Below are 14,186 nucleotides of genomic sequence, written 5' to 3' on the forward strand. Positions count from 1 at the left end.
AAAGTTTGCTTTTTTGAATTAAAAGACAAAAAATAAAGAACTTTTCTATGATATTATAATTTTTTGAAATTCATCTGTAGAGGGCGTTTTCCCAGCATGAGAAACATTTGATCGGTTCCCAGATGGGTAATGCAAGCCCACATACGACATCACTGAACAACATAAATTAGAAAGGGAAGCAAGAGCTCAAGTACAGTGTGCGGAGCACCTGCAGACCTGTAGTAGGCTATAGCCTATTCAGTCAATCTGCCCACATGCGTTTGGACTCTTACTGCACAGCCGGTGGATATAAAATCATTATAGGAGATTTGTTTCCCCTTAAAGTGGCCGTAGATATCTCATCGAACTTGATTTGACTAAAACACCTCCTGTTCTTGATGATACAGTGCTGTTTTTAAACACCGCTGCTGATAGGATATGGCGAGCGTTCAGACGGTGGCCACGCCGGGCGACAGAGCACCTCCTCCCGGCCACAGGCAGCACGGAGCCGCCGCTGCCCCGGGCTACGGTACCGGTGACATGATGATGATGACGTCTTGCTCCGGATCGGTGGTGCTGCCTGCCGGGGTGATGAACCCCTCGGTCCCGATTCGGAATATCAAGACGAAATTCGCAGTTCTCACCGGTCTCATTCAAGTCGGCGAGGTCAGCAATAGAGATATAGTGGAAACAGTGTTGAATCTGGTAAGTAGCACTTCTTGTGGCTTGGTTTCAAAACTCACTGCTAGACAGCATTTTTGAGGCGCTTTGAATGATCCAGTGGATTCTAGAGAGGCAGTTCTGTTGGTTTTGATGAACACTGCATGAACCCCATGAATGAATGATGTTGTGATATTATAGCACAGATTGTGAATATTAGGCTGGGGCTCTTATGTGCTCATTACAGTCATGTGTCTGTCATGCTTATTAACAGCAACCAAACAAGTGTCCTTCTGTAGTTTATATGCAACCTGTGCAACAGTCCTACACTGAAAAAAATCAATAATGTATAAACTTCCTCAGAAACATGACAAACTGTCTAAACATGTTAGACTTTCTGTTAAAAACAATTTAATAGTGGTGAAAAAAAACACGATTAAAAAAAGTTTGCTTATCTAGATAAACAGCACAATTATTAAGTTTATTTTTTTCTCGTGTAGCTATTTGAAACTGACTAATCAAAATGATAAAGTTTATTGTGTTAAAAAATATATATGTCTAACTTTGTAAACGAAATATTTGTGGGTAAGATTTAAATGAGTAATTTGTCACTTTATGACAAAATGACAAAATTTAGAGGAGCATTTTTTTAGAGGAAAATTTAGAGGAAAATTTTTTCTTTCTATCACTTCTTTATTAGTACATGCCAATCCAGAATATAACTTTTTTGTTCTCAGTGGTAAAGTCATAATCAACATTATTTCCATTTAAAAATGATATGCTATGTATGGAGTATCTGGGAAATAAATAGGCTTATATCACAGCATACAATGTTAGTCTGAAAGCACTATGCAATTAAGATGCAGTGGAAATGAAACTTTGTCCTTGTGTGTCAGTGCTCAAGTGTCAAGTGTTTTGTGACATTTTTCTTGTTGTGTTGCACACTGAAAATCTTTTGATTTGATTATGCTTAGTCTTTGACTGTAAAAACAGGCAGACTCTTGTTTAGGTAATGCACTTTAGTCTTACTTTAATAGTGTATTTGCTGAGTATGTGTTAAAATATGCTTTCGTGGAACACACATGTCCTGAACCAGGGTGTTTGGTCAAACATTACTTATTCTTTAACTCTGGTATTGCAAAATGTTTTGTACTTGTGATTCTAAATAACCTGAGTAATGAGATGTCAGACAAACAGCACTGACCTAATTGTATTATGAAATTTAGCCTCCTAGGTGGGATTTTCCAGTCAACTTGATTGATTTGACAGATGCTCTTAGTTTGATGTTCTGACCCGAGGAATATGAATTAAGCAACTAGAGGCTCATCCAGCAATGAAAAACTCAGCATCAGGTGGTTATTTTGTGTCTGTTGTTTGTCTCACACAACAGCAGTGCACAGTGAGTCAAGGAGGCGATGCTGACAGCATTTAGACAACAGGTCTGTTCCTGAGCTCACAGGTGCTGCTGTTTATGCCACGCCAGGATGCATTTCTGCTTTGACAGCCACCATTTGTTAAGGGTTCTTCAGCCACCATGTGCAACATGTATTTTCATAAACAGGGTTCATCAATCAGTTAGCTGTTTTAGCGACAGAGAGAGTACCTTTTTTGTGTTTTACCATGTTGCATGTTGGGTTGTTGCAAGAACAAAATGTCAGAGGTCAATACCAAAATAAATCAGTGACAATTTCATTATTCTTGAAACCACTGCAAAAACTAATATGTAGACTTTCGTGTTTTTATGCATTAATAAAATACAAAATGGAATATACCAAAACATTTCATAAACAAAATATGTGATACAGACAGATCATTTTGTCCATTAAATTGACGCCCCCTGAAAGAGATATAAACTCAGTGAGAAAGTCAGAATTGTGAGATGTTTGCAAGATATGAACATGGAATTGCTAGAAATCAAGTCGAAACTGTGAGATCTTAACTTAAAATGGCAAGATGTAAACTTGGTATTCTGAGAAAATAGTCCGAATTGCTAGATGAAAACTCACAATTGTGAGATTTTAACTCCGAATTGCTAGAAATAATGTCAGGACTGTGTTGTAAACTCCCGATTCTGAGAAGAAAAGTCAGAAGTGTGAGATGTTTACTCAAAATTGCAAGACATAAACATGGAATTGCTAGAAATCAAGTTTTGTGTTAACTGATGATTCTGAGAGAATTGTCAGACTTGTAAGATGTTAACTCAAAATTGCGAGAAACAAACGATTTTTCAGAGAAAAATGGCAACGAATTGCAAGATGAAAAAACTAATTTCGATGGATTTTATCTCAGAATAGCTAGAAATGAACTAGAGAATTAAAATTGTGAGATAAAGAGTAGCAATAACATTTGAATATATTTGATCTAAGGTGAAGAAACACTAAACATTTTCTGCAAAACACTCTAAGCCTTGCTACCAAGTCTTTTTTTTTACTGTAGTGTCAATTTGATGCCAGAGTACTTTTGACTGTTAGATCAGCATAATGAAAAGCTGACTAAATGCCTTGTTTCATGGGTCTATCCAAGTTCATGATACATTCAACCACTTTCTCATCATGTTAGAAATGTCACCTGAGCAATCCAGGGCCCAGCTCTCCTGTGTGGCAAATATCTGAACCTTGATATTTGCAGTCTCATTGTTCCTGCTTCAGAGATTAATTACGGTCCATTCTGTCCCAGCCGGGAGCAATGACATTAGACCGGGCAGACGAGACATGTTGCAGCCCTTGGCATGTCAGGGCAAAGACATCGTCCTGTTACTCTGAGGGACTTTCGATACTCTCGATATAATGCCGACGTCTCTTGAGTAACTGTGAAGTGAGAAGAACTGCATACAAGGCAAATCTCACCTTTCACAACTCGAAATGTGACTGTCAAAGCAGGCGTTTTTGAAAAGTACACATAAGTCCAATTTTGTACCATGATTTATAGTTGCAATCGTCCTATCATTATGTTAACACTGGTGTTCTTGTCAGCGTCTCAGAAACACGGTATATGAGAAGAACAGCATTGTGGTTTCTTTGATGCCTCGATTAAGAATTGAACGCTGGAGTGTGCAATTACTCGGAGATGTGTAATGGAATTGATCCCGCTAGATTTACTTTGGTCGTTTTGACTGAGGCAACAAACTCACTCGACTTTATCGTATCATTAAATCTGATCCAAAAGAATCAAACAGTGGGAAGTTACACCTTGTTTGTCACATTGTACTTTCAGCACACTTTAAATCTTGTGTACCCGATTTTTAGAGAGACTCTGACAAAATAACTCACTTCGGAAGAGCCATGTGTCACGGAGATCCCTGTGTTGGACAGGATGATGTGTTGGAGCAGGAACAGGAATAGGGCCATCAGTCTGCCAGGTAAGACACCTAGGAAGAGCTTGCAAGCCGGACTCAATCTAACAGAACAAGGCATCCGATGTGAAATTCAAACCCAATATCAATTCCACCCCCCTTTTTTTCTATCCAAGGATGCTGCTATTTTTTACACTTGAGCTGTTCGAGTTAAAACTCAGACCTGTGTGTGGTGAAACAGAGAGCATGAACAATTTAGAAGCTCTGTCAAGGATTTGAACAAACTGCAAAAGAGACTTTTTTTTCAAAGCTGGATCTAAAATGCTTTTTGTATAATTCTGTGAACCAAGCCACTAGGATTCTATAATTTAATTAAATAAAAAATTCTATCTGATCTTCTCCTTTGAGTGTAGTTTTCAAAATATGGTTGAGCACTAAATTACAAATCATAAATCCACATATTTAAAGAAAAAAAAAACCTAAGTTTATAGGGACTCTTAAGTTTATATTTTTAGTAATTTTAGTATTGCAATTCCATTTCAGTTAGATGTCAAAGCAACATTCTTCATTTCATCTTTATTTCCATTAACATTTTTTTTTGTTAGTTTTAGTTAACAACGGTAGGTGATATGTTTTTGAAACGGTGATCTGAAAACAATTCTGTCATGATTCAGTCACACTTATGTCATTCCAGAAGCTATTTTTGTCTATGGATTTAAAGTCAAACAACGGTGAACTTTACTTTCATTGTATGGACAAAACACAGACATTCTCCATGCTGTTTACATTGATAATTGCGCTGTGCTTATGCATAGATGGTACTGTATTGACTATCCAATTTCTAAACCGTAAATGGCAGATGAAAAATAGGAACATTGGGTTCTTAAATGCATTGTGTCCAGTTTAACCTTTGTTTTTTTTTGCAAGGAAAATATCTCTTGAGAAAGAGTTGTACAATAAATGGAGCAGAAAAACAAATGAGTACAGGGTATTGTCTACTTCCAGAAGGTCTTGTTTGTCTCTTTAGAGATGGATGCTATATTCAGATTCATTGCAGTTTCTGCTTTATATTGAATTGGTAGTTCCTGTGTATTCAGCAAAAGCATTATAAACAATTTTCCACATCTCCTAGAGTAAGTCAGAAATGTTTGCATTGCTTCTTACATTTGCTACTAAATTTAAATATAATATTATGTTGATGAAGGCTCATGGATGGAAATGGTTCATGGCTCATGGATGGTTTTTGTATCTTGAAGCATCTAGATTACATTGTGTAATCCCCTTGCTCTGTGTGTCCATAGTACATAGTCTTGCCTTGAGAGGTTATTTGGATAACATTCTCAGAAACACTTATAGTGAAAGCTCATGAAATCTTCAAATTGTTGTATGGCTTCAGATGATTTGAAATATATTTCATATACAGTATGTATACAGGTGCTGGTCATATAATTAGAATATCATCAAAAGGTTAATTTATTTTACTAATTCCATTCAAAAAGTGAAACTTGTATATAATATTCATTCATTACACACAGATTGATACATTTCAAATGGTAAATGGACTGCATTTTATATAGCGCTTTCAACAGACCACATGGCCATCCAAAGCGCTTTACAATTTTGCCTCACATTCACCCATTCACACTCACATTCACACACCGACTGCGGTGTCTGCCATTCAAGGCGCCATCCAGCTCGTCGGGAGCAGCTGGGGTTAGGTGTCTTGCTCAAGGACACCTCGACACTTGGTCAGGTGGAGCCGGGGATTGAACCACCAACCTTCCGGTTTGTAGACAACCTACATGAACCACTGAGCCACTGCCGCCCCATTTCAAATGTTTATTTCTTTTAATTTTAATAATTATAACTGACAACTAAGGAAAATCCCAAATTCAGTATCTTAGAAAATGTGAATATTGTGAAAAGGTTCAATATTGAAGACACCTGGTGCCACACTCTAATCAGCTTATTAACTCAAAACACCTGCAAGCCTTTAAATGGTCTCTCAGTCTAGTTCTGTAGGCTACACAATCATGGGAAAGACTGCTGACTTGACAGTTGTCCAAAAGACGACCATTGACACCTTGCACAAGGAGGGCAAGACACAAAAGGTCAATGCAAAAGAGGCTGGTTGTTCACAGAGCTCTGTGTCCAAGCACATTAATAGAGAGAAGCGAAGAAAAGTAAAAGATGTGGGCAAAAAAGTGTACAAGCAGTAGGGATGACCACACACTGGAGAGGATTGTGAAACAAAACCCATCTAAAAATGTGGGGGAGATTCACAAAGAGTGGACTGCAGCTGGAGTCAGTGCTTCAAGAACCACTACACACAGACGTATGTAAGACATGGGTTTCAGCTGTCGCATTCCTTGTGTCAAGCCACTCTTGAAAAACAGACAGCGTCAGAAGCGTCTCACTTCAAAAAGGACTGGACTGCTGTTGAGTGATCCAAAGTTATGTTCTCTGATGGAAGTAAATTTTAAATTTCCTTTGGAAATCAGGGTCCCAGAGTCTGGAGGAAGAGAGGAGAGGCACACAATCCACGTTGCTTGAGGTCCAGTGTAAAGTTTCTACAGTCAGTGATGGTTTGGGGTGCCATGTCATCTGCTGGTGTTGGTCCACTGTGTTTTCTGAGGTCCAAGATCTAGAAAATCTATGGGGTATTGTGAAGAGGAAGATGAGATATGCCAGACCCAACAATGCAGAAGATCTGAAGGCCACTATCAGAGCAACCTGGGCTCTCATAACACCTGAGCAGTGCCACAGACTGATCGACTCCATGCCACGCCGCATGGCTGCAGTAATTCAGATGAAAGGAGCCCCAATTAAGTATTGAGTGCTGTACGTGCTCATACTTTTCATGTTCATCCTTTTCAGTTGGCCAAGATTTCTAAAAATCCTTTATTTGTATTGGTCTTAAGTAATATTAAAATTTTCTGAGATACTGAATTTGGGATTTTCCTTTGTTGTCAGTAATAATCATCAAAATTAAAATAAATAAACATTTGAAATATATCAGTCCGTGTGTAATGAATGAATATAATATTGGCTGGAATTAGTGAAATGAATCAACTTTTTGATGGTATTCTAATTGTATGACCTGCACCTGTCTAACTGACCACTGTAATGTTGCTTCACTCAAAAATTTAAATTCTGTAATTTTACTCACGCAACAATGACACTCCAAACCTGTATGTCTGTATGATTCCGTGGAATGCAAAAGAAGATATTTTAAAGAGTGTCAGTAACCAAACAATTCTGGTGACCAGTGACTTCTATTGTGTGAACAGCACATACATTTCTCAGAAAATCTTCTGCCATGTTCTATAGAAATATGGAAGTCATACATGTTTGGAAGGACATTAAGTTGAGCAAATGAAGACAGAATTTTTATTTTGGGGTGAACAATGCCTTTAAAAATTATTGTGGAACTTATTGATAAGACTTTTTTTCATAATAATAATTATCTTGAAGGTTAATGTTACGGCTTCTAATTCCCTTGAAAATCTGATTCCTATACAAAGCTTTTGAGAGGCCTAATCGACAACAAATATCTGTTATTTTCACCGAAGCGAACACAGGAACCATCAGTTTTCGAGACAGATCTTCCATGTTCGCAATCGTGTGCTACAAGACTGAGTCTTGACAAAGTGCCTTATCTGGGCTAATTAAGAACAAGTCGTTGTTAATCTCCCTCTGCCGCAAAGTCTTAAATGAAAGCAGTTATACAGATAAAGTGGAAATGTTTCACCCTGTAGGTGGCTTTTATTACTTGAAAATGGTTAAATAAGTATAATGTGAACAGAAAGCTTTTTTGCTGTAATTGTGCTGTCTTCAACAATCATATTATATCCATCAGGATTTACTTTAATCAAGAGTCGTATGTTAGTAGAATACAAATAAATGGCAGAAAAATAATGCAGACTGGGTAGATGAACTACAGAATGTTTTGCATTTGTCATATAGCAGACTTCCAATCTTTGAATGTACATGATAAATATCAAGTGGATCTGCTGCACGTCTGCTGTATTAATCAAAGGGCGGGAAGAGATGACATCCAACTTGACCTTGCTATTGTGGAAACATCTTTCATTTTTTTGATTAAAAAAAATATGCCATATATGAACACTTACTCTCAGCATTGGGTTAAAGTTTGCAGACCTTGTTGTACGCTATAAGAAATTTATTTTTTTGAAACTGTAAACAAAATGTTACTGGAATATGTTTTACAGGAAAATACTAGTTCAGTACTTGAAAAAAAAAATCATGTTTAATTCAATGTGTTATTTGTCTTTTTTTTATTATTATTTGTAAAATATTGGTTTATTGTAGTGTAAACCATTAATAGTAAGTATTGCACTTTGTGTAACTCACAGTGTATGTGATTGCACACAGATAATATCTTCAATTTTGCAGCTAAAGGTATGAACACATTAGTAAAATCTCAGCAATATTTTGCTGCCAAAATGGACCCTTGTCAAATGTAGCAATGTATGAGGCACAAGTCATACAGAGGTCACGTTCAAACCAAACAACTTTCTTTTGGTCAGCATGGCGATTTTCTGTGCATAAAACTTATGCCTTCACACAAGAAATTCTTATTGAAATTACTGAAATTATGCCCAGCAAAACTAAATGTGATCGTATCTCGCAATTTTCACCCACACTGTAAAAAAACTTTTTTTTTGCTTTTTTTGGAAATTCTAAATAAAACAAAGGATTACTTTTTTCACAGAAAATTCTATTTCAGACTTTCTACTTAATTTTTTTTTTTTATTCATGTTTTAGTTGTGATTTCTTAATAATCATTTGTGAAATTTACTAGCAATTTTTGAGTGAAAATAGTTTTTTTCCCCCTCTCATTACTATTGCTTAAATCACTCTGTAACAATTAAAACTCCGTAATCTTCGGGAAGAAGGAGGCGGGAACCGGCAGACAATCAAAATGAAAGCTTTAATAATCAAAATAAAGACAAAACAGCGCGTCAGCCCCTCACGGATGACTGACGCGCACACATAAAAAGCAAAACACAAACTAAAACCCAGGCCTGGTCCTCTCTCGTCCTTCACTGTCGTCGCTCCGGTTTTATATCCCTCCATCTCCTCCGTGGGACTCGAGACCAGTGGGTCGAGCAGGTGTCGCTCATCTCCAATCACTCCACCGGCCTCGCTCCTGTTCCCACGTCTCTCGGCCCCGCCCCACTCGTCACACACTCATTGGACTTGGCCAGAGCAGCTAATTTTATGAGGTATGCTTATTGTCAGAACACTGGAAAGTTTTGTTCCTATCGCCCCACTGCACTGTACATTTGCATAGATTAGCAGCTCCCCTGGCTGCATATAAAGACCGGATACCTGGGGTAGGAATAAAAACCTCTGTCAAAACATTCACCTGGCATTCATAAGATAAAGAGCTGTTTATCTGACTGTGCTTATAGTGTATGAATGCACATTTATTTGCTTTTCAGTATTCAACTTGTCAATTGCTAGTAAATCATTAATGTCAGTTAATGATTGAAATTTTTTTTTTCAGTTTTTACTTGCTAATTACATTGGCATAATGTTAGATGATATTAAAGGTAAAGTGTATGGTATATTGTTTTCATATGTTAAATACTTTCTCTAGTGTCAGTTTAATATTCAGAGGCTACAAGTAAGCCATTCAGATAAAGTCAACACACACACACACACACACACACACACACAAATAGTGATGTGTCGTTCTTGAACGATTCGTTCATTTTGAACGAATCTTTAATGTGACTCGGGAAGAACGAGTCGTCTCGGGGAGTGATTCGTTCAGTCGCGCATGCGCGTTATTCTATAGGTTCTGTTCTAGTAGTAGTGATTCACCATACATGTCTATGGATTCACCTGTCAGTCAATGGAGTCTTGAGCCGGAAAGAGAATTGATTAGTTCATAGTTCGGGTCTATCGGGTTTTTGACTCGTTCCTTAATCACGTGACAGCCCCATACGCTAACCCAATGCAGTCTGAGCCGGAAAGAGAATTGATTAGTTCATAGTTTGGGTCTATCGGGTTTTTGACTCGTTCCTTAATCACGTGACAGCCACATACGCTAAAACCAATGCAATATGAGCCGGAAAGAGAATTGATTAGTTCATCTCATGAGTCTTCGGGTCGGGTCGAGTCATTCCTTAATCACGTGACAGCCCCGTACGCTAAAACCATAGACAGTAAAAGAATGCAGTATTGAGTCGGAGAGAGAATTGATTAGTTAATCTTTCGGTTCTTCGGGTTGTTCGTTCTTTTGTCCCGTGATGTGACAACATTGGCTAGAGTAATTATTAAATCAGATTGTCTGTATAAACCATACTTTTGTAACATATGACACTTTATAAACATTAAAAAACACTGTGTACATACTTTTGAATTGTTGTTTATTGTTTATTTTTGTGCCATTAAAGCTTTGTAACAAAGAGGACAACTATTCCAAAATAAATCAAAATAATAAAAAAGTACAATAAAGATAAAACTAAAAGATAATAAAGCCACAGGGTCTAATAACCTTAACAAATGAACTTTAAAAGTACAATATAAAAAAAGAAAAAAAAGAAAAACTAAATATTGCACAACAAGCTTTGCTTTTTTATATATAATAATTTAAAATGAATACATTTTAAAATAAATAACACTTTTGTGCCAAAATAAAAACTTTATATCAAAGAGTATAACTATTCCCCAAATAATTTTAAACCATTTAAATAAAAATAAATGAAAATGAAGAGATACTAAAGCTACGGAGCCTTATAACAATAACAAATTACCTTTAAAATCACAACAACAACAAAAATATTGCACAACAAGCTAGTCTTTTTCTAAATAAATAAAAATAAATAAGCTTTAAAATAAATAACACACTGTGGCTATATTTTTAGGACTTGCTTTAAGGCATGTTTGCATTAAAAAAAAAAACAAGCTCCCTGACCTTGGATGGGCTGAGTCTGTTTCTTCTATCTGAGATAATCTGCCCAGTTTTAGAAAAAATTCTTTCAGATGGCACAGATGTGGCCACAATGCAAAGTCTTGTCTTTGTGACTTCAGAAAGGCTTTTGTATACTGGTGAACATCTCCTCCACCAGGCCAGAGGGTCTGATGTGCGGGGTAAGAGTGGCTCTGCAAGGTAGGCCTGCACCTTTATAGCATCTGAGGTCTTAGAAGAGGTAGCAGAAGGCCTCAAGCTTGCTACCCTCTCGTCAAAGTCTTCCCAAAACATGGCCCCTGCACTGGCAGTAGCACCAGGATCTGAAGTATCCTCCTCACTCTGAGCTGGGTTAAAACTGTTAAAGCTGAAGTTATCATAACCTTAATGTTTTAAACTAACATTAATAATTCAAATTCAAAATTTTATTTGCTTTTAATGTATATGTCATAATGTCCTTTTTTGAGCAATCTTCTTATACATATATTACACCAATATGTCAAGTCTGCCCAGGAAAAGCAATTATTATACTAGCAAACTCAAAATTGGAGTAAAAATGAACAAACTAGTATAAATACTTTTTATTGTAAGCTTGAATTATTATATTATTATATAGCCTAGTGTTTATTTACCGATAGACAGTCAAAAAGACAAATTAATCAATATTTTATTTATAACAGGGTTTTATTTATTTATAAAATGATAACAAACCACAGATCCTCAACAAACAGTAACAAAAACACAGTGACAGAAATGTCAGAAATAGCGTATGGGTCTGTCACGTGATTAAGGAACGAGTCAAACTCGACCCGAGACCCGAAAGACTCATGAGATGAACTAATCAATTCTCTTTCCGGCTCAAGACTGCGTTAGTTTTGCGTATGTGGCTGTCACGTGATTAAGGAACGAGTCAAACTCGACCCGAGACCCGAAAGACTCATGAGATGAACTAATCAATTCTCTTTCCGACTCAAGACTGCGTTAGTTTTGCGTATGTGGCTGTCACGTGATTAAGGAATGACTTAAACCCGAGGACTTCTTGTCAGATAAGAGGTGAGGTGAGCTAATCACAGACTGAAGACCCAGGTAAAGAAGGAATTTTTTTTTCTGTATCTTATAGCATTTTAGTTTTGTATTGTTTTTAGTGGGATCAACGTTTGCATAAGTACTAGATGTGTTGGGGAAGTAACACATAACATTTTCATTACATTTTGCTAAAATGAACGAAATGACTCGAAAAAAGATTCGTTCATTTTGCTGAACGAGACTCAAAAGTCCGAGTCGGTAAAATGATCCGAACTTCCCATCACTACACACAAATAGTTTGTATATCCTGAACAGTCTGACACAGCAACACAGTAACACACTTGGCAGTAACCGTGTTTAGTTTTCAGAAAACCTATTTGAAAATCAAATTTAAATTAAATGTTTGCAATTTCATATTTTATACACACATATATATACTGTTAAATGTATTTTATTATTTAAAAGAAATTAATACTTTAGTTCAGCAAGGACTCATAATATTGATCAAAAATGACAGTACACATTTATAAAGTTTTACAATTATATAACATTATTTTAAATAAAAAATATTATAATACATTATTATTTAAAAATATTTATTATTTAAAATACATTATCTTTTGAACTTCAGTTTATCAAATAATTTAGAAAAAGTGAATCACAGCTTCCACAAAAAATATTATGCAGCATAACTGTTTTTAACATTGTTAATACTAATAAATGTTTTTTAAGCACCAAATCAATATATTTGAATAATTTCTGAAGGATCATGTGACACTGAAGACTGGAGTAATGATGCTGAAAATTCAGCTTTACCATCACAGAAATAAATGACATCTTAAAATATATATACAAATAGAAACTGTTATTTTAAATTGTAATACTATTTCACATAATATTTTTGGATCAAGTAAATGCAGCCTTAAAAAAAAAAAAAATTATTCCTTGTTTTGGGAATTATTTTATCAGAAAAGAGCACTGACTAATCATTAATGACTGTAAAATTCCCTGTAAAAGGGAATGTTCTGATCATTCCATTAAATATTAGCTATAACCCAAGAGCTGAAGTGTTAACATTTACCTGAACTAGTCATGTGTTGTCTTCCATCAACATTATTAATAGGTTAATTTAAAACCAAACTTTTGGTTAGATGCAATGTAACAAGCTCACCTTTTAACACTTCTCCGAAGCTATATTCCAAACAATTCCAGTCATGGACAACAACAGATAGCAGACCATGGAAATGTGACCTTATGGTCAGTTGATTCACAAGACTACAGAAGCAGTCAAGGCAATAATGGCTATCCAGGGGTTTGGAAGTGAAACAGCTGTTCGGCTAAATTAAATCTGCTGATTTCATGGTGAAATACGATGGTTAAATTGAGAGTTGTGGTTTCCATGCATATCTAGTGAGCCCTGTTAACGTCAGGCAAGTGTAACTGTGTCCAAAGCATTAGTCACAGTCTTCTGGCATTGTGTGTGTAGAGTTCTAAAATGATACAAATAGGACTGTTGCTTCAGCAAATACATATTGTCCTTTAGAAACCGGAAAAATTACACCCTTAATCCACAAATTATCTTTTTGATGACAACACATACATGAAGCTTATCATGAGTAAGCCAGATTCAAACCTCATCTGTTGCACCCTTGCTGGAGTAACAATGCATTGCTATCTTGACTGGCTGGGATTTTTTTTAAGGGACATTATAGCAGCATCTGCTCTGTTTTTAACATTGCACACAACGTGTTCGGTGTAATGCATTAAGTAATGCATAAGTCTTTGTGACTCATAATAAAAAAAAACGGCTATAAAAGTGATTCATGCAGTGATCGCTGCAGTGCATTTAAAATAAAAATGGGGGAAGGGTATTTCAGAAATAGAAAAGTTGGAAAGGTAATTATTAGTAATTATTGTTGACATCTATAATTTTCATTATATTCAACTCACTCTCCAGTGAATGTGGCGTTTCATTTTCTTTTCAGCCATGACATCAGTAGGTACATTTGGGTGGAAATGATACAAATTCAGTAAGCACCTCATACAGTATGACACTCACTAATTCTGAATAATGCCTGTATGTTCTCATGCAGGGTTTGGAACGAACTGGTTCATATAGTGCACAAGTCCTCCTGGGAAGTTTCTATTTACGAGTTTAATTAAGTCGTAAGTATGAAATCAGGTGCATTCAAATTCATTTGGTAGGAGCAAGATGCTGATTTACTTTAAACAAATAATTTTTATTCAAATGCAGCATTTTTAACTATACCTGTACTTCCACGAAAT

At 36.2% G+C, this 14,186-nt stretch overlaps 1 protein-coding gene across 1 annotated transcript in view; it reads left to right on the forward strand.

The window, feature by feature from the left end:
* Nucleotides 1-127: 127 nt before the first annotated feature.
* The window catches only part of nbeab (neurobeachin b), a 257,230-nt gene continuing 243,171 nt past the window's right edge, over nt 128-14,186 (forward strand). Inside the window, exon 1 of the mRNA XM_059534202.1 lies at nt 128-684. Within this exon, the coding sequence (XP_059390185.1) occupies nt 418-684 (267 nt within the window). The 5' untranslated portion in view covers nt 128-417. The remainder of the gene's footprint in view (nt 685-14,186) is intronic.

The sequence above is a fragment of the Carassius carassius genome, chromosome 41, assembly GCF_963082965.1.
Source record: "Carassius carassius chromosome 41, fCarCar2.1, whole genome shotgun sequence".
NCBI lineage: Eukaryota > Metazoa > Chordata > Actinopteri > Cypriniformes > Cyprinidae > Carassius > Carassius carassius.